Source organism: Panthera pardus, unplaced genomic scaffold (genome assembly GCF_024362965.1).
Source record: "Panthera pardus isolate Hobbes unplaced genomic scaffold, ASM2436296v1 HiC_scaffold_1, whole genome shotgun sequence".
NCBI classification, from domain to species: domain Eukaryota; kingdom Metazoa; phylum Chordata; class Mammalia; order Carnivora; family Felidae; genus Panthera; species Panthera pardus.
In genome coordinates this window covers 34276458-34297407 of record NW_026526654.1, presented here as the reverse complement: position 1 = coordinate 34297407, position 20950 = coordinate 34276458, and the positions used below count along the sequence as shown (strand labels likewise).

General features: G+C 36.6%; 1 protein-coding gene across 2 annotated transcripts in view; it reads right to left on the bottom strand.

Annotated features, from left to right (window-relative positions):
• The window catches only part of SLITRK1 (SLIT and NTRK like family member 1), a 193945-nt gene extending 185073 nt beyond the window's left edge, over positions 1-8872 (bottom strand). The window contains exons 1-2 of one of the 2 annotated variants that reach the window (XM_019444099.2): positions 8231-8806; positions 4377-7731 (exon numbers count right to left, since the gene is read on the bottom strand). In XM_019444099.2, coding sequence (XP_019299644.2) covers positions 5588-7678 — 2091 coding nt within the window. In that variant the 5' untranslated portion in view covers positions 7679-7731; positions 8231-8806 and the 3' untranslated portion in view covers positions 4377-5587. Of the gene's footprint in view, positions 1-4376; positions 7732-8230 lie in introns of those variants that run through there. The other variant, XR_002078633.2, reaches the window with a different exon arrangement.
• Between the last annotated feature and the right edge of the window lie 12078 nt (positions 8873-20950).

The window sequence follows — 20950 nt, the reverse complement described above, 5'->3', positions numbered from 1 at the left end:
TTTAGAATGATTAGATAAAAAACTCGTAACTGAAGTTACAAAATTGCAGACATTATTCCCATTTTACAGAAAAAGAAATAAACTAGCAGATAATTAAAGTACTGCTTTCATTTAAAAATATCATTTTAAGATTTTCAACTATTTGCATAACAACTGATAAAGCTGATGTGACCGTTGCACTTTTCCAAATGGCTAAAAACCTAAACCACTTCAAAGAAAGAAACACAAAATTTTCTAGTAGTATTCTAAGAATTGCCAATGGTGTACCATTCTACAATTACAAGGATGGATATAGTTCAGCTTTGTAGGTTGTAAACTCCTTGAGGTGAGAAGTGCCTTTTTCTCTTTTCCCAAAAGAGTTTTCCCAGTATTTTTCATGTAGCAATTGCCCAATTAATGTTGCCAATTGAATATTTAGGTTCTTACTCATTCAAAATTCTTTAAACTATTAGATAATTCTTTTCTTGCAAACCTCAGGCAAAGTTCAAGTTGGAAATATAATTATATTTCAAGTATGTGATATAGCATATATTTAACAAATAAATGGATGGGAAAGAGTAATTAATTAGATAATTGAGGTCTAAGCCATATACTGTAATTGCTGGTCAATTGAGGCCAAAGAGTTATATTGGGCTTCAATAATCAAAGATGATTTCTTCAGTGGTTCATTTCATTATAAAATTTTAGTTCTAAATACTTAATCTGTTTTTTTTTTTTCTTAATGATTCAATTTTTTTGACAGCAATTTTGGGTTACAGCAGAGTCAATACTGGTTCAGATTTCAGGATTGCTGTTTTTAACATGTGTTTTCATGGAACCATTTAGTGCTATATCTTTAGGTTTTGATACCAAGAAGGAAGTCCTGAATGTCCTGTGTATTACTTTTTATAACAACAATAATAATATTTTTGGTAAATTTTTATGAAGAAGAAAATGTCAGGGGATTACATGAAAAATTTATTTTTAGTCTTCTTCTTATTTTTATGGTTCAGGGCCAAACTGAAGCAAATCCTATACATTAAAAATCTTGAGTATACATTTCTTATATCTACTGATACCATAGAGAGTTTATCTTTTATAAATTAAATAATATGTTGCATTTGAATAATACCTACTAAAATGAAATCTTAATCACAGTTTATATTTCCATTTTTCTTCAAATAAGCTTATATATTAAAAAAATAGTATTGGGGCGCCTGGGTGGCTCAGTCGGTTAAGAGGCGGACTTCGGCTCAGGTCATGATCTAGCGGTCCCTGCGTTCAAGCCCTGCGTCGGGCTCTGTGCTGACAGCTCAGAGCCCGGAGCCTGTTTCAGATTCTGTGTCTCCCTCTCTCTGACCCTCCCCCGTTAATGCTCTGTCTCTCTCTGTCTCAAAAATAAATAAACGTTAAAAAAATTTAAAAAATGGTATTTATAAATTAGCGAGCAAAAGAGCTGAATTAGAAACCACTCTACTTAATATTCTACCAACACATTAAAAACACACACTTCCTGTGTTCACCCTTGCAAATTTATCCATCTCTCTGTACATACCAAATAACACTTATTAGCAACCTGGAAAAAGCTAAATTAACAAACTGTCCTTGGAATTACCAATATAATTTTTAACACATTAAAATGCTTGATAATTCTAATTACATCTGACATAAAAACTATTAAGAAAGAGAATCCTGTTATGTTAATGTTAGATCAGCTATTCCAGCTTCCTCTGAGTAAACATGTAAAAATGGTTAAACAATAAATTTCTATGGCAACAACTTAAATTCTAGGATATTCTTAGTTACAGCAGCAACCACAGAAGCTACTACTTTCTTTAAAGCAATGGAACTAAACAACATACCTCCTTTTTTCCTCCTTTTCCATCTGGCATAACTAAAATCTCTTACTTTGATGAATTAAATATGATTTAATTGGAAACAAGATATCTAAACTAATGCACATGGCAGCTAATTATATGAACATTTTATATAAAGGCAACAACAATAAGGTAGGCACTTGTAAATGAAAGTTATGTGCTAAGACCATATGTATTATGTATCCTGAAAACTAAACTAATACATAATATATATTACCTTAAACCAAAACTAACATATATGGTTATATATTAGCTTATATATATAATTGCAATAGAGATACTTTATCAAAATAAAAAATTCTCTAAATAATGAATGTTCTTTTACATTAAATCATTGAATACCTTTTCTACATGGATTTTTAACATATATTAGTGTTTATTAAAATATTTGATAATTCTAATATTTTTAGAACCAATAAATAGAAAATTTAATGATTTTAATTTGTATAATTGATAAATGCATATAGCAATTCATCTTTTTTCTTTTATGTTGCCTTTTTATACAATCTTGGACAACACACTAAAGTTATCTCCTCTAAATGTAGGGCAATTTTCTTTTGCTGCAAGGCATATTGGAAATATAAAGAGCTACCTATACATACTCAGTTAAGAAGATACAACTTGGGTTTTTGACTTGTTATAAAGTATTTCTACAGCTCTGTGTATTTTTTTAAGGATACTCTTCTTTAAGAGTTTATCCTGCTAAATATATATGACCATTCCATTCAAACAATGAGGTTTGGTAGGGCAAAGAAAATTGAGTTTAAATACCACTTCAGTATCTACCAGTTATGATCTGAGTTATCGCTTACTCTCCTCAATTTTCTCATCAGTATAATGGAAATAGCAATATTGTGAGACATTATCACAATATTTGTCAAATGTATTTGTGAGGGTTAAATTAAATAATTATGTAAACTATTTAGCACATGGCTGGCTCACTCAAAGATGTTAAAGCAGTATTTAAAAACTAAGTTTACTCTTTAAACTTGCTCTATATCATAATTTATTTTTAATTAGTATGAACAAAAGTTCTTGCCCCAGTGAAGACCTTCTAGGAGAAGTTCTAGATTCCTGACTTAGACTAATCATGTATTAGTTTTAAACATTACTATCATGCTTCACTAGATATCTTTTAATATCACTTCCCACCAGAGATGTAGAATATCTACATTTAAGGTCATGATATTGCTGAGTATACGACTCTTCCCCTCCTCTCCAACTTTTCCATTACAAATAAATCTATTGATTGCTTACAGGGAACCCAGTTGTACTCTCCAAAAAAAGAATTCAGTCCTTCATAAGAAAAAATAAATAAATAAACAGCCCATAATATTTGTCAGAGGATAGTAGGTTACAATTTCATCACTATGAAATGCAGTCCACAAACAAAAGAATCAAGAGAGAAAATGATGAATGGCCTTAGGTATAGTCATAGTTTATAATAAAGATTTTATTTAAAAACTGTTAAAATAAATAATACATACTCTAGAACATCACTGTTCTGGGAAATTACTTCTCTTTAGAATATGAGCTCTAGAAGGCAAATCTTACTACTACTGCTCTGGGAGTTTTCATTAGCTGATTTACAATCATATATATATAATCATATATATATATATATATATATATATATATATATATATATATATAATTTAAATCTGTGGTCTGCAGTCTTTTAATACACTTCTCCAAGGTGGATATGTGGTGGAATGCAGACCCCCATCAATATGTGTAGTTTTGCTTGCTTTTTGTCCCTTAACTGCTGATAAAATAGACTGCTTAGAAATCCCAGAGGGATATGATTGAGGCCAGGTTACACTGGCTCATAAAATTCAAACAGTTCAATGCTTTTCTTGTTAATGACTAGGCCACAACTAGAAATCCGAACGATGGGAGAGAAACACTTCTTTAGGATAATGATTGATTTTCATAAAGATGAGTGCTTTAACAAATTTCAGTATGCAGTTGTTGGGGCGGGGAGGGTGGGTGGGCACTAATTAGTTTTACCGTTTTCAGCAGATGTTGAATTCAAAACGCCAGCAGCATCTCAAATGCCAGTCATTAGGGCTGTCTTTCATCGAAGAGTGCTGACCAATGAAATCTCCACTCTGTTTAATGAGACCGATCTAGGCAGAGTCAATTAAATCAAATCTCTACTAACATCCTTAATATATCTGCAGTGTGTGCAGCAGCAGCAGAAGCAGCAGCGAGGGATTTCCAGTATTAATAAAGGGATTCACTGCCGCATAAGGAGAAGGGGAAAAAGGGGCGGAGGGAGGGAGGGTGTGTTGGGGAAGACCTTGCTTTACAGACTGGGGAGAGCTGGAAAAAGCCCGGGTGCGGATGGAGGAGGAGGGGAGCTACGTAAAGGATGAAAAGCTAAGTAAAACGCTTAAAGAGCCTTGATGTAGTTCTAGAAGGGATCCACCCCCAACCGTCCCCCTCCCCCGTCCCTTCCACCGCAAATCCAATTTACCAGTTGCAAACATGAAGCTGGAAAAATGTAAGGACCCAGAGTTGAAAACATTTTCACTTTAATACTGAAAAAATATGCCATTATAAAATCCTCGAATAGAATTAGTAAGTTTCACGTGCTTCCTCGGTTCTTTTTTCCTACTTTATAAGTAAGATTTACACCAGCACAGAATTGCTACCATAAGATCGCAGCCTAAGCACTAGAATGACATTAATTGGTCATGCTTAACTGCCTCAAAATCTTTTTTTTTTAATAATTACACTGATACTATAATAGAAATCATGGGTACTTATTTTACATTCAGATGAAAGGCATTATTGGATATGTATAGAAAAATATTCCCCCTCAAAAAAAAAATTAAAACATCACCATCAAAATAAAAGAAAGAACCCAAAACAACCCCTAAAAACTCCGCTCAACAAAATACATTTTTAACTCATAAAATGGACCGATGATTAGCCATGCAAATGTCTTAAATAAAACCTTTACATTTTTTTTTTTTTTCACAGTAAACGTACGTACGCTCTGAACTGCCTACCGATCACAAATAATGGCGAAATGGCACTTTCTGATTATACTGTGTTTTGTTTATAGAAAGTTTGATACGATGGGACTTATCAGGTAAGAGGGTGGGTGCTGTGAACGTGACGCCGTCTCCAGTCGCCGAGGAGGGCAGCGTCCCTGGAGCGCGTGGATTCCATGCGAGCCATGCAGCACTTTTTGTTTTTGTCAGAAGTCAAAGTTATTTATTTACAATACATTCATGCCTTCGTGCAACTGCCCGTCCCTGCATAGCCAACAGGGAGCCATCACGCCCCCCCCTCCTCACGGGGCTAATCCACAGGGGGAAAAATAGATATCTATCTCTCTATATAGATGTGGGGTACACGTATATATGTATAGGACCGCAGCAGACATCCCGGTCAGCCCCAACGCAGAGGGCTAGTTCTTCGAGCAGGGCCCCTGCTGGGTTTTATCAAAAGGAGCTCGCTGCAAAGAGCGATTTGGCAGCGCTCTCCCAGCTCACCACAGTCTGCTCTTTGTTTCCAGAAGGGAGCTAAGGGGTCAAACCCTCTCAGCGGAGCGAGTTCACAGTTATTTATTTACTTATGTCCATAAAGCCTTGGGACGCGCTGGACTTGGGTCTGGGCTCCTCTGACCCCTGGGATGCCAGCCGGGTAGGGGATTGGTGGGGTGGGGGGGGAGGGGGCGCATAGCCTTCCAGCTCCCCTGCTCTACCCGGGTTGGGGTCTTAGTCTGAGAGTGAGTGGGAGCCACAGTCATATACTCTGTGGGCCCCATCTGCGTTGTAAGGCCCATTGTGCCAGTAGGAAGAGTCACAGACTGTCTGTAGGGAATTAATTTCGGACGCCGAGGAGTTGGCGTCCCTTCTCTTAGATCGTTTTCTATTCCTCAGGATAAACACGAGCATGCCCACTACAGTGAAGGCGGAGGTGACAAACACCAGCAGCAGTCCCGGGACCAACACCGAGATGGACACCCTGCTGGTGTCTAGATAGGAGTTGGAGTGCGTCCCGGTCTCCGCCAACCCAGTGCTGTTTTTACTGTGCGAAGTTAGCGTGGGCGAGATCCTCGCGTACAGCTGGGGGCAGATCTCGTCATTGGAGAGGAGCATGAAATCCTTCCTAAAGAAGTTCACCGGCGTCTCACACTTGAGGTCGCTCATCAGCACTTCGGAACCCAGGCGTTCTGCCCATTGCTTAAAAGGCACAATGGTGCAGGAACACTCCCAAGGGTTTCCGTGCAGGTCTATCTGGATGATGGAGGTTAACTGGTCCAGTACCCCTGCCACTGGAAGGTACATGAAATAATTGTTGTGCAGACTGAGCTTAGAGAGCGAGACCCCAGCGAACACGTCCACGGGTAGGGACCTCAGCAAGTTGTTGTTGAGAATGAGGATCCTTAGTTTGGGCATGGCATTGAAGGTGCCAGGAAGGATGAGCTGGATTGCATTGTACTCCACGTTCAGATACTCGAGGTTTTGCAGCCCGGCGAATTTCTCCCGGGACAGAGTGTCCAGGTAATTGCTATCCATATACAGCCACCTGAGGTCCAAAAGGTTCTTAAAAGTGTTGTTCTCTACGGTGGCAATGTTGTTGTTGCCGAGGTCTAACAGAATGAGATTCTTGTAATCCACAAAGTGCGATTTTCGGATGCTATGTATCTTGTTATCTCGAAGGAAAAGCTCCTGCACATTGGAAAGCTTGGGCTTCAAATCAGCCAAGCTGCTCACGTTCCGGTTGTTGCAGTTCATCTTTAAACCCGACCCTGGGATGTGGTCGCAGCTGCAGCCCCCAGGGCAAGGCAAGCCATTGGTTTGGGGCTTGTTTCTGGCGCCGCCGGTCGCTATCGCAGCAGTGGGTCTTATTTTGATCTGCCAGTTGCCTGGGATCTTTGTACCTCCGTTTGGAGCAGACCCTGGGGTGGCATGATCCTCTTGCCCATTTGTCTTGAAAGGAGTTGGCAGGGGTCCAGGAGCGAAGGTCTCTTCTTGGGCAGGGGGCGCCGGGAGACTGGAATCCACTCTGTTTTTCAAAGGACACAAGTCCTGTTCTGTGGTTTCATTGAGGTCTTTCCCCTGCAGTCTGGTGGGGGCTTCACAGACAACTCGGCCGATCAGAGCATTTTTGGGAATGTTTTCCAGCCATTCTTTCAGGGAGAGGAGATCACAGGTGCAGTCCCACGGGTTATCCTCTAGCAGGATCTCAGCAATGCCAGGGATTTGCTCCAAGACCTCCTCATAGGGCAGCGTTTTCAGCCTGTTTCCCCGGAGGTCGAGGTGGGTGATGGGCACATACTGGAACACGTTGGCAGGTAGGGTGCTGATGAGATTGTCATTTAAAATGAGTACCTCCAGCTTGTTCAAGTCCTGGAAGGCCCCCGGGTCTATATCCCGTAATAAATTAAAATCGGCCTGGAGGTATTCCAGATCGTCCAGACCCAGAAAAGTCTGCTTTCGAAAAGATTTGATCTTGTTGTTGTTGATGTGCAGCCTTTTCACCAGCTGCAGCCCCAGAAAAGCCCCAGGAACGATTTCATGCAAGCCATTGTTTTCCATGTGCAAACTAACCGCATTATAAAAGTTAGCAAACTCATTAGGGAAAAGTCGAGTGAGGGAATTACCATGCAGAAATAGATGGTAAAACTGGGAAGTCGGGGCGGTGAAACGCTGCAGACTTGTAAAGCCCTTTTTTTCACAGTCTACGTGCAGGTCCCCTTCTATCTCATTGCAGGAACAGATCTTCTCTTTACAAACGTCCCCTGTAACGTTTCCAGCGGCAAAACAAAGAGACGTCTCCAGCAACAGAATCCAAAGCAGCATTTTTAAAGCGAGCAATTCATCCCCGATCTCATCACAAAGTAACAGCGACCATCCTGCTCGCCACAGACACAATTCAAGTTCATTTAGTGCTCCAATGTCCGAACCCAGGGAAGGAGAAGAAAAGGGTTTGGGGGGGTGGGGGTGGATTCCTTCCTCCCTAACCCCCCCGCACTGCAACAACCCAGGCGCCAGTCAATAATTATATCCACAAACTATCCAGGCACGTAGTGCAAGGCAAGCAAAAAAGAAACAAAAAGAAACAAGAAGAAGAAGAAGAAGAAGAAGAAGAAGAAGAAGAAGAAGAAAGAGAAGGAAAGAAAAGTAGAAAAAATAACCCCACTCTCCCTCAACCCTTTAAAAATTACCAAAAGAAGTTAAATATATACATATAAATTAAAAATACACCCTTACAGAATCTGATCTAGTGGTCCTCACTAATCAGGAAGGGAACAATGCTAGTAATTAGAAGCAAGTGCATGTTAGAGAAACAAGCAGAGGGTTTGCAGCGTAGTACAGGCGCACTGCCTGTGCATGGCTGTGCGTCGGACTGACCTTGCCTCTCTGATACAAAGCAGGGTTTTCGGCGGCTTCTGTAGCTGAGGCGGCTGATGGAGTTCTTGCTGTGGTTGCAGGTTGCCCAGAAGTCCCCCCGAGGTGCTGTCCAGTCCCCCCGGTGCTGAAATCACGCCCGACCGAAAGGACTCACGCTGCCGAGCCAATGGCGCTGGAAAATTTCCGCAATCGCTGCGTTTTGTGGCTGTCCATCCTTTTCCTTTCCTCCCTTTCGGTCCTCTTCAGCCGTTTTTTCTGGGCTCCAGCTCTCGGTTACTAGCTCTTCTTTTCTTTTTCTCCTCTTTATTCTGCTCTTTCGGAATTACGTGGAGGGGGCGGAGGGCGGGGGGCGAGTTGTCTGAGGGAGGGAGAGAGCGCGAGAATGGGGAGGGGGTAGAAGAGAGTTGCTAAGAAGCTCTGCTTGTTCCAGCCTGGTGCACTCTGAAAGATCTGACACCCTCTGCTGATCTGCAGTAGCAAAAATCCATCTGGTGAGGGAATGCTGAAGGAAAAAAAAAAAAATCAATCCACGTACAGGGCAAGCGTTAAAAATGTGGGCATTAAAGGCTGTCAATCCAGATAGACGCTTATTTTAAATGGATTATTTAATTCTTTTTTGCGTGCTGAAAACTTTACCCTTTCCTTTCCTTAATGACCTCACAGCCCCCACTGGCTCCAGCGTTTGGAAAGGAGTGCTTTTAAAACATTTATTTCCCAATGGCTTGAATAAAATTAGTGTCAGGGTGTCAAGCGAACAGCAATTTGAGGTAATTATACTGCACGCCATTTTCATCGGTGCTTTAAATGCATTTCTTCCGTCTCTGCAGTACAATGTTTTATGCTATTTGATGTCTTTGAAACCTTTTTTTTTTTTTTTGGCTATGTTTAAAGTGATTATTTGGAACATATAATCGTATCATATATATTTTTTAAATAATATACTTGGGTATGAATTTTTTGTTGCATGGATATAATTTAGGCACATACTTTTTCTTTTTTAAACTTGGTATAGAATTTTAGTCAATTTGGTTGATGAGAGTTAGGTTTCTCTGATGATATTTCTTGAATGTTATTTAAGTCTGCAGGGTGAAAATACAATGCCTGCTTGCGTCTTTGATTCCAGACCCGAAAGCTTTCACAGAGAACCGGAAAAGGAGGGAGGGAGCAGGAAAAAATCCCAATATGATTCGTGAGTGCTCTTAAAAAACCACTGGCAGACTGGCACGCGCACCACACACACACACACACACACACACACACACACACACGCACGCACTCACTCACTCACTCAGACACACTCACAAAGTTTCCGAATTTGAACGGACGATTTTAAAACGCATACAAGTAAATAACCAGTTGCATTTTGAGGGAGAGAGAGGGGGAGTGGGGAAGAGAGAGAGAGAGAGAGAGAGAGAGAGAGAGAGAGAGAGAGAGAAATCGCCGGTCTCTAAGGCCCTGTTCGAAGCTTCTCTGCAGGTAGCTAGCAGTTTCTCTTCTCTGGGTCACTGGTGCTAGTGGAGCTTGGCTAGGGCTTTTCTCAGAGAAGGTTTCTCCGGTTCCTCAAACTTAGATGGAGCTTATAAAAACCAAGTTCTACAAACACCCGAGAGGTGAGAAATGGTGAGAGACTGCTGCTTGTCAGCTGTTCTGCTGACTTTTCTTATTAGTGTCAAAACCTTTTCAGTGAATGCATTTTTAAAATTGTGCACATTTTAGGGTTTGAATTTACAGGACATGATGGTGATGATGATGATGATGCCCTTTCTTCAGTCTAAGTAGAAATATGTTTACATCAGTTTCCCTTTCAACTATGTGTTATGCAATTGGATAGCTGTTAATATGCCTGCTAATAATCTGAATAAAAGATCCAATATTCAAGGATGTGTGCATTTTGAAAAGACTGGAGAGTCAAAGAATTCCGGAAGGACTAGAGATAGGGAAATTCAGAGAAGAGTAGAGGAAAATTTTTTCTTGGGTCCAGAAGCTAATTCTTTGGGGGAGGCAGTTTTCGTATCTATAGACAAAATTTTCATATAATCAAATGTATTGTCTTCTGGTGAAATTCAGCCGGAGAGCATGGATGAAGGTTCAGTGTGTGTGTGTGTGTGTGTGTGTGTGTGTGTGTGTGTGTGTGAGAGAGAGAGAGACAGAGAGAGAGAGAGAGAGAGAGACAGAGAGAGAGACAGAGAGAGAGAGGCTGAGAGAGAGGGGAGGCCTTTTTTTAGACAACCTATTACACTTCTAAAACAATTCCCTTCCTGTTTAATTTAACCCATTACCACATGTAGAAAGAGAAAACGCTTAATCTGAAACCATTTCACTGAAAAAATGCTATGCAGTAGAGCTGCAGAAGTGCTGGAGGAGTTATACTGAAGAGAAGGATATTTCTGTATCTTTGTAACAGGACTCAGGTCTGAAACTTCTTAGCCCCAGAAAACACCCTGTGAAAGGCAGCCTCTTTCAGTGTCTGTGATTGATAGGGGTAAGTAGGCTCTGAAGGGGAGACAGAAAAATGCTGTCTGTTTAGGAAGAAAAGTATTGATGGTAATCATCTAAAATCACACTTTTTCACTTAATTAGTTACTTGTTTATTCAACTTGCTGAATAAACTCTTTATATGAAGAGACCGAAAGAACATATTTCAGTTGATTTTAAATGAACAGAATTGAGGTAGCAAGCAATTGATATTCACATTTCACCCCTCCCCCACCCATTAAATTCTCTCTCTCTTCCTTGATTGCTTCTTGCCTCTCAAAGCACCAGTCACATTAGAAAATTTACAATCAGGGTTTTCCTACTTAGACACATTACAATTTGAAGGGGGGAGTTACCCTCCTCAAATAGTTTATTATGTCTGTACTCTAAGAAAAGGTGTGTGGTAGTGTCAGATGAGCAACCAAATCAGAAGAGAATATTAGGGAATATTACCTAGATGAAGATATTCAATATAAAGTTGCAAGCTAACAACACAGATACACACATGTAGTTCCTTTGAAAATGCACCCTCATTAATTAGCCAAAAAATTTTTCTTAAAAATATTATTGTCCTAAAAATTCATTTCAGAGAAATAAATCAGTCCAGGAAAGCACTCCCATCCCTCCAAAGATTAACTCTTCAAGTACAACAGTAAATTTCTTGGTGGGAAATAAAAAAAAATATGGCAATGTGTATGCGATCTAAACATTTCTAATGCCTTAGGGGAACATTTCTTAGGCATGAACTCTTTTTAAAAGGGTTCTACTGTATCTATTTGAGTTCAAGTGAACTACTTCAATTGCTTTGCCTCTCATAACAGATGATCTCAGGAGCCTGAGATAAAGGATACTCCAGATGATGATGAGAACTGATAATATTTGCTCAGGGCTGTAGTTTTGTTTCTGCGCTGTGGCTACAAGGATTTCAATTGTATCATTAAAAGTTCATGTTTTCTTATTCTTCTTCAACAGGTTCATCTCTTAAGTGACAAAAGCTAGATATACATATCACAAAATCATTATGATTAAAAATAGAGTTATCAGTTTATTATCTATTTCCCCAAGTGGCATCAAATTTCCAGATGTTTCCATGCATATGCATATTTAAGATGGAAGAATAGAATATATAACAAATATTAATTTAAAATATTAAATATCTTAAGATATTTAGTTTATTTATTCTGCACAATAATTTTAAAAGTATTCAGTTTTGATTTTTAATTAAAAAATTTTCTTAATGTTTATTTATTTTTCAGACAGAGAGAGACAGAGCATGAACGGAGGAGGGTCAGAGAGAGGGAGACACAGAATCTGAAACAGGCTCCAGGCTCTGAGCTGTCAGCACAGAGCCCAACGTAGGGCTGGAACAGGGACCGCAAAATCATGTCCTCAGCCGAAGTAGGCCGCTTAACCAACTGAGCCACCCAGGTGCCTCTGATTTTTAATTTTAAAGAAATACATTTTTATTTAAGAAATACAAAATCATATATAGGAAGTCCATCTTTAGTCTTCTCTCATCCATGATTTTTATTCCAGAGGAAACTACTGAAAACTTGTGTATAGTGAATTTAATATTGTTATTCTATTTTACAGATGCTTAAACCAAAACTGAGGAGTATTGAGTAATCTACCAAGATTGAATAATACCAGCTGACTTTGCCAGAGTTAACAAAACTACACCCTCATGAGCTAAACTTTTATTCCTACTTGTAAGTCCTTATTCGCTCTAAATCTGTTACTTCAGGTAAGCTCTCCATGGGTCAATTTCCTTACTAGCAAATTAATTCATTGAAGTTTGTGGAATTTTTGGTCGCTTCATGCTTTTTTTCCTGATTCCAAAATCTTTAAAAGTGATTTCAGAAAAATCCGAATGTCTCTTGCCTCCTTAGACTTTTTACATTTGGAGTTGGGATATTTTATTAATGTATTTGCATATTCACTTGGCCTTGAAACCAAGAATAAATGTAATAACCACTGTAGAATAGAATTCACTGGTGCTGACTTTAATCTACTACTATCCTTGCTATTTCACAAGATAAAGGAGTTGTTGGAATTCTTTCTTCTGTAACACAAATTGTAGACTAAGAGATGAGAACATAAATCAATTATACCTATAAACTAATATGCTTAGAATGTAAGATTTCCCTCTATTTCTCTATAGTTTCTTTTTATGTTTGTAAATAATTTTCTAGGAGTGGAATACCAAGATAATTATCACATTACATGACTTCTGAAGGCAAAACCATAAAAGATATTTTTAAATTATTTTTTATAGTTGCTTTTCAAAATGTAGCTTTTATTTATAATGAAATAAACAGTAAACTAAGTAGGACACATAAAAATACTTTTACATTTTTACTTGTGACTTGACATCCTTTTTTCATGTTCATATTACTTTAAATTTTAAGCTGCTTTGAGTCACATGTTTGGCCATTTTCAAGTGGAACTGATGTTCTCATAAAGTCTCATTGTCTAGTAAAACTCATGTGAATCACTATTTTGGACATATTGGAGAGGACACTGATCAAAAACATAATTTATATGAAGGGAAATTGCTAATCAATTATTTTTAAAAATTTAACATAGATCACACAACCAAATGTTTGCCTGGAAAGGGTAACAGTTGACTTAGGTGTATACAATTGTCTCTTGAACAACCCCTTGCACAGTTGAAGATCCATGTATAACTTTTTACTCTCCCAAAATTTAACTGTTAATAGTCTACTGTTGACAAGAAGGCTTACCGATAACATAAATGGTCAGTTAACATATATTTTGTATATGATTATATACTGTATCTGACAGTAAAGTAAGCTAGAGAAAAGAAAATATTATTAAGAAGATCATAAAGAGGATAAAATACATTTATAGTATTGTGCTGTATCTATCAAACCTATTTTGTTCAAGGGTCAACTGTGCTACACTGTATTCTGTACTCTACTACCATGAATTAAGAACACATATTCCTCCAATTGTTTATATTAATGGGTGCCTAAGTATATAACTATTAAGAACTGTTAAAACACAAAATTCAACTGAATAAAATTTAAAGATTTTATTGGCTTTACTCAATGATTCATGAATTGGGCAGCTTTCTATCTAGCAGATAGTGAAGTGCTCCAAAGAGCTGTCCAAAATGAAAAAGACTTTTGTAGGCAGAAGGCAAGCATGAACAAGAAAGTTATACTAGCAAAAATCAGAGTGGTTGTGGCAAGGTCACTTTTCTTCAGAGCATGGAACGAGTTCTTAGAGCCAATTACCTCACTCATGCTGATTTAATATTCTACTTCTAGGAGAGCCAAAATGAATTAAGTATTAGTTTGGTGATGTGGGGTTTAGCATAAGCAACTCCATCTTGGGCCTGTTGTTTTGTTTTTAACAGAACTTATTTTACTTTTAAAAATTTGTAAGATACTGCAGATAATTACTCACAGAAAAGGAATTCTGTGTTACGTAAAAATTACATATTACATTTTTAAGATAAAGCAATACATGTTACTAGTAGAGCTTTTGGAAAACACTGAAAACAACAGCAAAAATATAAAATAATATCTACTGCATTCCAACACCCAGAAATTAGTAAAAACATCCACACATATATTTTGCAATACACTTTTTGCACTTAACATTTATTCGTGAACATTGTTCACATTCCTTGTTATTAAACAATTATCCATCATTATATTATATTATATTATATTATATTATATATATTTTATATATATATTTTATATATTATATTTTATATATTATATTTTATATATTATATTTTATATATTATATTTTATATATTATATTTTATATATTACATTAGAGGCTGAATTCCTTTGTACGGCATAGAATAATTCATTGAATTAATTTCACATTGTTGGATATTTAGTTCTTACTAAAATTTTTGCTCTTATAAATAATGCTGCAAAGAACAACCTTGTGCTCAAATCACTATGAACATCATTATTTATCTTCTTATTATAGATTCCTAGAAGTAGAATTGCCAGGTCAAAGTGTAGGAATAATATTAAGACTTTTGACACAAATGGACAAGTTGCCTACACAAAAATTTTGCTAATTTATATTCTATCCATGGTAGATGAGATTTGCTATTTCCTTAAACCCCTGCCAACACTATTTGTTATTATTTAAAATATTTTCCAATCAGTTCAGTACTTTTAAAGTGAAGCCAAGCTGATCCATTTACTTAAGCAAATACTTTTCAATTTATGATTATTTATTGAGTACATTGTTTACCTTCTTCATTCCTGTTTAAGTATTAAGATATGGTTCAGCTTAAAATCACTTCTGTGACTTTCCAGACCAACCTATCTATGCATCTCAGGACCTTTCAGCTTAATGTATTCAGTAAAATAACTAATAAATTGTGTATTTTTTTAAAAAAAATTATTTGTTTGTGGCATTGATTCCTCACTAAAATGTAATATTCTTGAAAGAATAAAATTCTTTTATATTTTTATATCAGTCATCTAGCAGAGCAATGGGCACATAATATGTGAGATGTATACTCTACCGGTGAAATAAGGCAGTAGGCAAGTTAGTGATAAATTGAATAGGACAGATCACAAGAGTTAGAAGCTCAGAGACAGGATTAATTCACAAACTAGTTACCTGAGGAAGTGATATGATCTGTGAATTTTTTAGGTACATTTTTAGGTTTCATGTTTTCCATGCATTATGTGCATTTTATACATTTTTCTTGTATTATCACGCAAGTATTTATGAATTTTTTTCCTCTAGAAAATGAGTTTCTAACCTACATTTTGTATATCCCATAAGAGTAGTATAGCACCATGGACCTAGTTGACAACCAATGAATGGGTGATGATGCTAATGATGGGGACACGTTGCTGCTTTTGCAAGAGGAAGTGGATTATGAAATTAGCTGTTGTGAATATAAAAGATCATGAAAGTCTATAGACCCAGTGAGGTTAACTTTTCAGGTTATTGACTGGATTTTTAAAAGGTGTGAAAACAAAACAAATGTATGAATACAAAAATATTATTTGCTATTCTGTTATTTTTTTTTCAGAGCTATGGCAAAATCTTAAAGATGCTAAGTTGTCTTTTGCCCCCTATTTTGTTTCTAAAATATTTTCTTTCTTTACCTTTCTCTTTGTCCCACTCATTATTATTTTGTTACATACATTACTATGTCTTCCTTGGGACTTATTTCAGGACAAAATTTGACTGTCTTTCAAGTGTTCATATGATGGCAAGATTATGTACCATTTAAAAATGTATTATACCCACATTCTTTTTCACCAGTTTTCAAAAACAAAGTGTTAAAATCATTTATTTCCTTTTACACACACACATGTACACTAGCCATACACAAACATGTATATACACTGTATGCACAATAAATCATAAAAAAACCTACTGTATGCAAAACACCAGAATGCCAAAACTGCAAGATGGACAAAGCTGCCACTTACATTTTCACTCTTGATTCTTAAATATACAATGTCTTGATCTAGAGAAATAAATGTCTAAAGGTAGAATTACATGCACTATTGCAGGCCAGGTAGAGATGCATTTAACAGAGGTGGATGCCTTGTTGTGATGACCATTACATTACATCGTGCAGATGGCTAGTGGCTAATCAGCTGATGAAAAAGGTCAACACCATCTCTTTTAGATTTGTCCACAAGCACTATATACTAGTAACTAATTTTGGTTTCGATATTATGGAGAATGGAAATCTTATAGGGCATTTAAATCGCCCAAGAAAAAAGAATTAAATATTATTTATTAAACTAGAAAACATGCTATTTTCTAATCAGTTGGAATTGGCAGTTCTTACATTTATGGTAACTATTAGGCTGTGAAAAAGCATTATCTCACATGAGCAGTTGCCTAGAGCAGTGAAAATAGCATGGGCTTTGGCATCAAACTCAGGAAATCATACTTTGTAGTACACTGGGCTTATGGGAGAATCTCTTACTCCGATCCTAATACCAGTCAATTTCCTACCTTTTAAGTCTTATTTGGAGATAAACCACATATAATATCATAAATGGTAAAACATTAGACACCCATTTTCCCAGTTCTTCTGGTGGCTAGGGCAGATCATATGACTTGGCTCATGTGTCTGGATTTTGAAATTAGACTTAGTGACATGTGGCAAAGGAAACAGAAGGATTATCTCTGGCTATGGTAGCAACGGCAGCAATGAGAATATCCAACACAACTGTGGCAGGGGACTTCTCAGGGTCCAGGGCTGAGAAGGGAGTTGTTGAAAGCGTTTTGCTGCTGGTTCCAGCGCTGGCAGCACCATCCTCAGCAGAGGAATGTTATGGTCTAACTTCAACCATTTTGATTATGGGGCAACTTTTGCTCCTGTCCATGTACCCAAACTGGTTCTCTGATCTTTCCAGAGATTCTGGGAGCTACCCAGTTACCTTTTTCTAAATGGCTTCTCTGCTTGAGTAAATCAGGAAATCTGACTGATCTGAGTGGGAGTAAGGTGACTGACTTTACATCCATGTTTTCCCAGGAAAGTCCTGGTTTATGCTGGTTGTTTCCCCCCACCCCCAAATTTTACCAATCCTTTTTCTAATGCTAGTTTATCAAAGATAATTGTACAAGAAAGTAGGTAATTCGGGGCTACTTCTGAGACAATGATGGTTCAGGGTTTCTGAATATTGTAGTACAGACACAGCAGAACACAAATTCAAATTTTGTAATTGTTTGAAAACCCACAGTGCCACTTTGAAGGTGACACTGAGAAATAAGGCTTTATGCCCAGTTATCTGCTCAGTTTTAACTTTGTTGCTGTACAGTCATATACCTACTTGTTATATCTCCAGGAGCATCCTGGAAAGTAAGCTGATGTTGGCAGTTAGATTGCATGGCTTGAGTAATTCCCTTGAGGGACTTTTGTTATCATTTCTCATTTTACTGTGTCCCTGAAGTTAGGCTAACTAGCTACATTCCTGTTTTTTCTTGAACAAGCACCTCTATTATAGCCATTTATTAAACATACAATGCTTATACTCAGTTTCCAATTATTTCAAGCTGAAATTTGTATCTAAAGCACAGTGAGGTTTCCCTTTCCCAGAATATTTTGCTTTGTCCAAAAGCTTTGTCCTCTAAAACTATCATGAAGTCAAGGAAGTGATGTCATATCTGGTAGGTGATTTACATAAGTTAATAAACAAATATATGTACATGTACATATATACACACATATATAGGTACACATGCATATATATATATTTTTTCAAGCGTGGTTTTCTATCTCAAGTTGGTATTTTCCCATTATTATGATTTTTGGAAAAGCGACTAAATCTTATCATTTGTTTTTTTTTATTGAAAAACTTTATTGGAAAACTTATTTTTGAGAACATAAGATTCTGCTACATAGTAACAATTTCTTTCTTTTTAAACTTAAAAAAATTTAATGTTTATTTTTGAAAGAGAGAGAGACAGAGTGTGAGGGGAGGGGCAGAGAGAGAGGGAGACACAGAATCTGAAGCAGGCTCCAGGTCTGAGCTGTCAGCACAGAGCCTGACGTGGGGCTCAAACTCACAAACTGTGAGACCAGGACCTGAGCCAAAGTTGGAGGCTTAACTGACTGAACCACCCTGGTGCTCCAATAATGGGCAATTTCTATTCTTCTATGTCATTATAAAAAATATTTTCTGCCTGCTTTTCTTATCTTTTTAGTTTACTCCTCCTCTTTTCAGTATATTACAGCTTGAAATTATCATGCTAAAAAATCCATTGACTGGCCTAAGAAATATATCTGCAAAGATTATTTCAAATATAATGAAAAATTTTAAATAAAAAAACTTACTAGTTAAAAAGCTATGTTAAAAATGATTGTGTTAGATACTAAATTTGCATTTTAAAACTTATACAGTAAATCGTTGTTTTCTTAAATATTTTTTTACATAATAGGTTTTAATTAAAGGGGCAAATTTAGCAAAAATTTATTTCACAGTAAATTTCTAAAATGCCTTTGTGCACAGCCATGGATTTTTATATATCACTATAATTGACTTCACATTGCTTGATTTTAGTTTGGATTTAGTTTAATTGGTTAGCTTATTTGTTAGTTTATGAATTTCACTACTTTGAATTATTTGTTAGCATACAACCTGCAGAAAAATAATTGTCTTTGAAGAATATGGCTTCCACAAATTATAAATATTGTTACCTTGACTTAAAAACTAAGTGGAAAGAAGAATTAAAACAAATAACACAGTTAAAATTTCATTATACTTTAATGTTTTCATCTTTGGAACTGTTTAAGAAGAGATATTATTTTAATATGCTCTTCCATAATTTTTACTAGTTTGATTTGAAAATATTTTATTGATAGTTATTAAATATTCTACCCCTTTTGAAATTGGAAATAAATATATTAGAACACAAGACATTAAAAACCTGTAACTTTTCTCATACTTTTAATCCTTCATATACTTATTTTAATCTAGAAATAATTATAATCATATTTGAAATTGTCATAACTGTATTTCAGTTCTCTTATATTAAAAGAACATCATTAAGGAATTCTCTAGAAGATGTTTACTTACTGAAGTATTAATACTATTTTATTTGTAATTTTCCAGTTCAGCAAAGTCTTGCCTTTTGCTTGATAAATTTAGTTTAGGTAAACCAGTATGTGGCTTCAAACCCTAAATGACTAGGTTTATACCATTGTTTCTTAAACTTTTAATTTTTTCCATTATCATTTCCCATACCAAGAGCTTTTTTAGACTTCTTTTTCCCCTATTCCTGCTCCCCTAAAATGTTCATAAAAGATGTACTATATATCGTGCATGTCCTACATGTCTACAACTACTGCAATATCTAATATTCTGCCATTTCAAACCAACTTCCCCCCTTGTGGGTGATCATCGCCACTGAAAATGGATGGTCTGTTCCCAGATTTTTACCATTAGTTTAGTAACATATTTATAATTCCTGGTATTCCTGAAGGAAGATTTGCTGAAATAGTCACTACAGGCACACAAAATACGTTAATAGCATTAGGAGATAGCACATAACATCTTGTCTCTGAGGTGGTCTTGAAAAATCAAAATCAAATGTCATATCTCAATGAAATGTTTCTAAGGGAAATCAACGGGATGCAAAATCTGGTTTCTATAAATTATAGTTTGCTTCACAGTACTTAAACATCTGCAAGCATGTCAATCAAAACACATGTTGAAATTGCTCTCCCAGTCTAGGTAAAAAAGAGATTTTTTTTTCTTTTTTCATTTTAGTCTGATTACAACTAGTATCAGCACACATGTTTTGGGCAAATGGTTCGCTGCACTACTCTTCCCTGCTGTCAGTGTTAATCATCCAGTGTCAAGTGTGATGCTTTGGCCATCCTCAAGGATGGAAAAACCACTACACTGGAATGTGACTCTCTTCCTCAACAATGGGAGGAAAAGGAGGGCAGTAAACCAAAGCCAGAATAAATAGCCTTGTTTTCAAATCTATTTTATTTTATTTTATTTTATTTTATTTTATTCAATTTATTTTTGAGAGAGACAGAAAGAGAGAGAGAAAGAGAGAGAGAGAGAGAGAGAGAGAGAGAGAGAGAGAGACAGAATTCCAAGCAGGCTCCATGCTCAGTGGGAAGCTCATGCAGGGCTTGATCTAAAGACCCTGGGATCATGACCTGAGCCAAGATTAAGAGGTAGGCATTCAACCAATTGAGCCATCCAGGAGCTCTTAAATCTATTTTTCAAAGGCAGCCAGATAAAGCACAAAACCATGGATAGCAGTAGGATATGTAATTGGCTGGCTTCTATTTTGCATGGTAAGACAGAATAAAATATTTACATTGTCAACATACATGACTATTATTTAGTAAATGGTCATCAAATCATTTTATTTTACATATTTAAAATTCTTAAAGACTTAAAAATATACACAAATTAGAGGTTTTTCTTAATATGTTATCATTTCACTCTGATCTTTGGCTCTGGATTCTTTTCATTTTGTTTCTGAAGCAATGCAGTAGTCTACAATTGGTATTATCTACTATATAAATATTAGATTCTCAGATTTGGTAATGATGGAAGCATTTTGCTTCATGAAAATCAAAATACAATAACACAGTACAGAATCAAAAGGGGTTTCACCAAAATTCTCGTTATTCTCCCAGGATAACACATCTATTCAGATTTGAATTTTCACACATTAGCTACATACTCCCGGTGGATCTATTATTGAACAAAATAATTGTTGCAGTTCAGTGCCCAGGAAGAG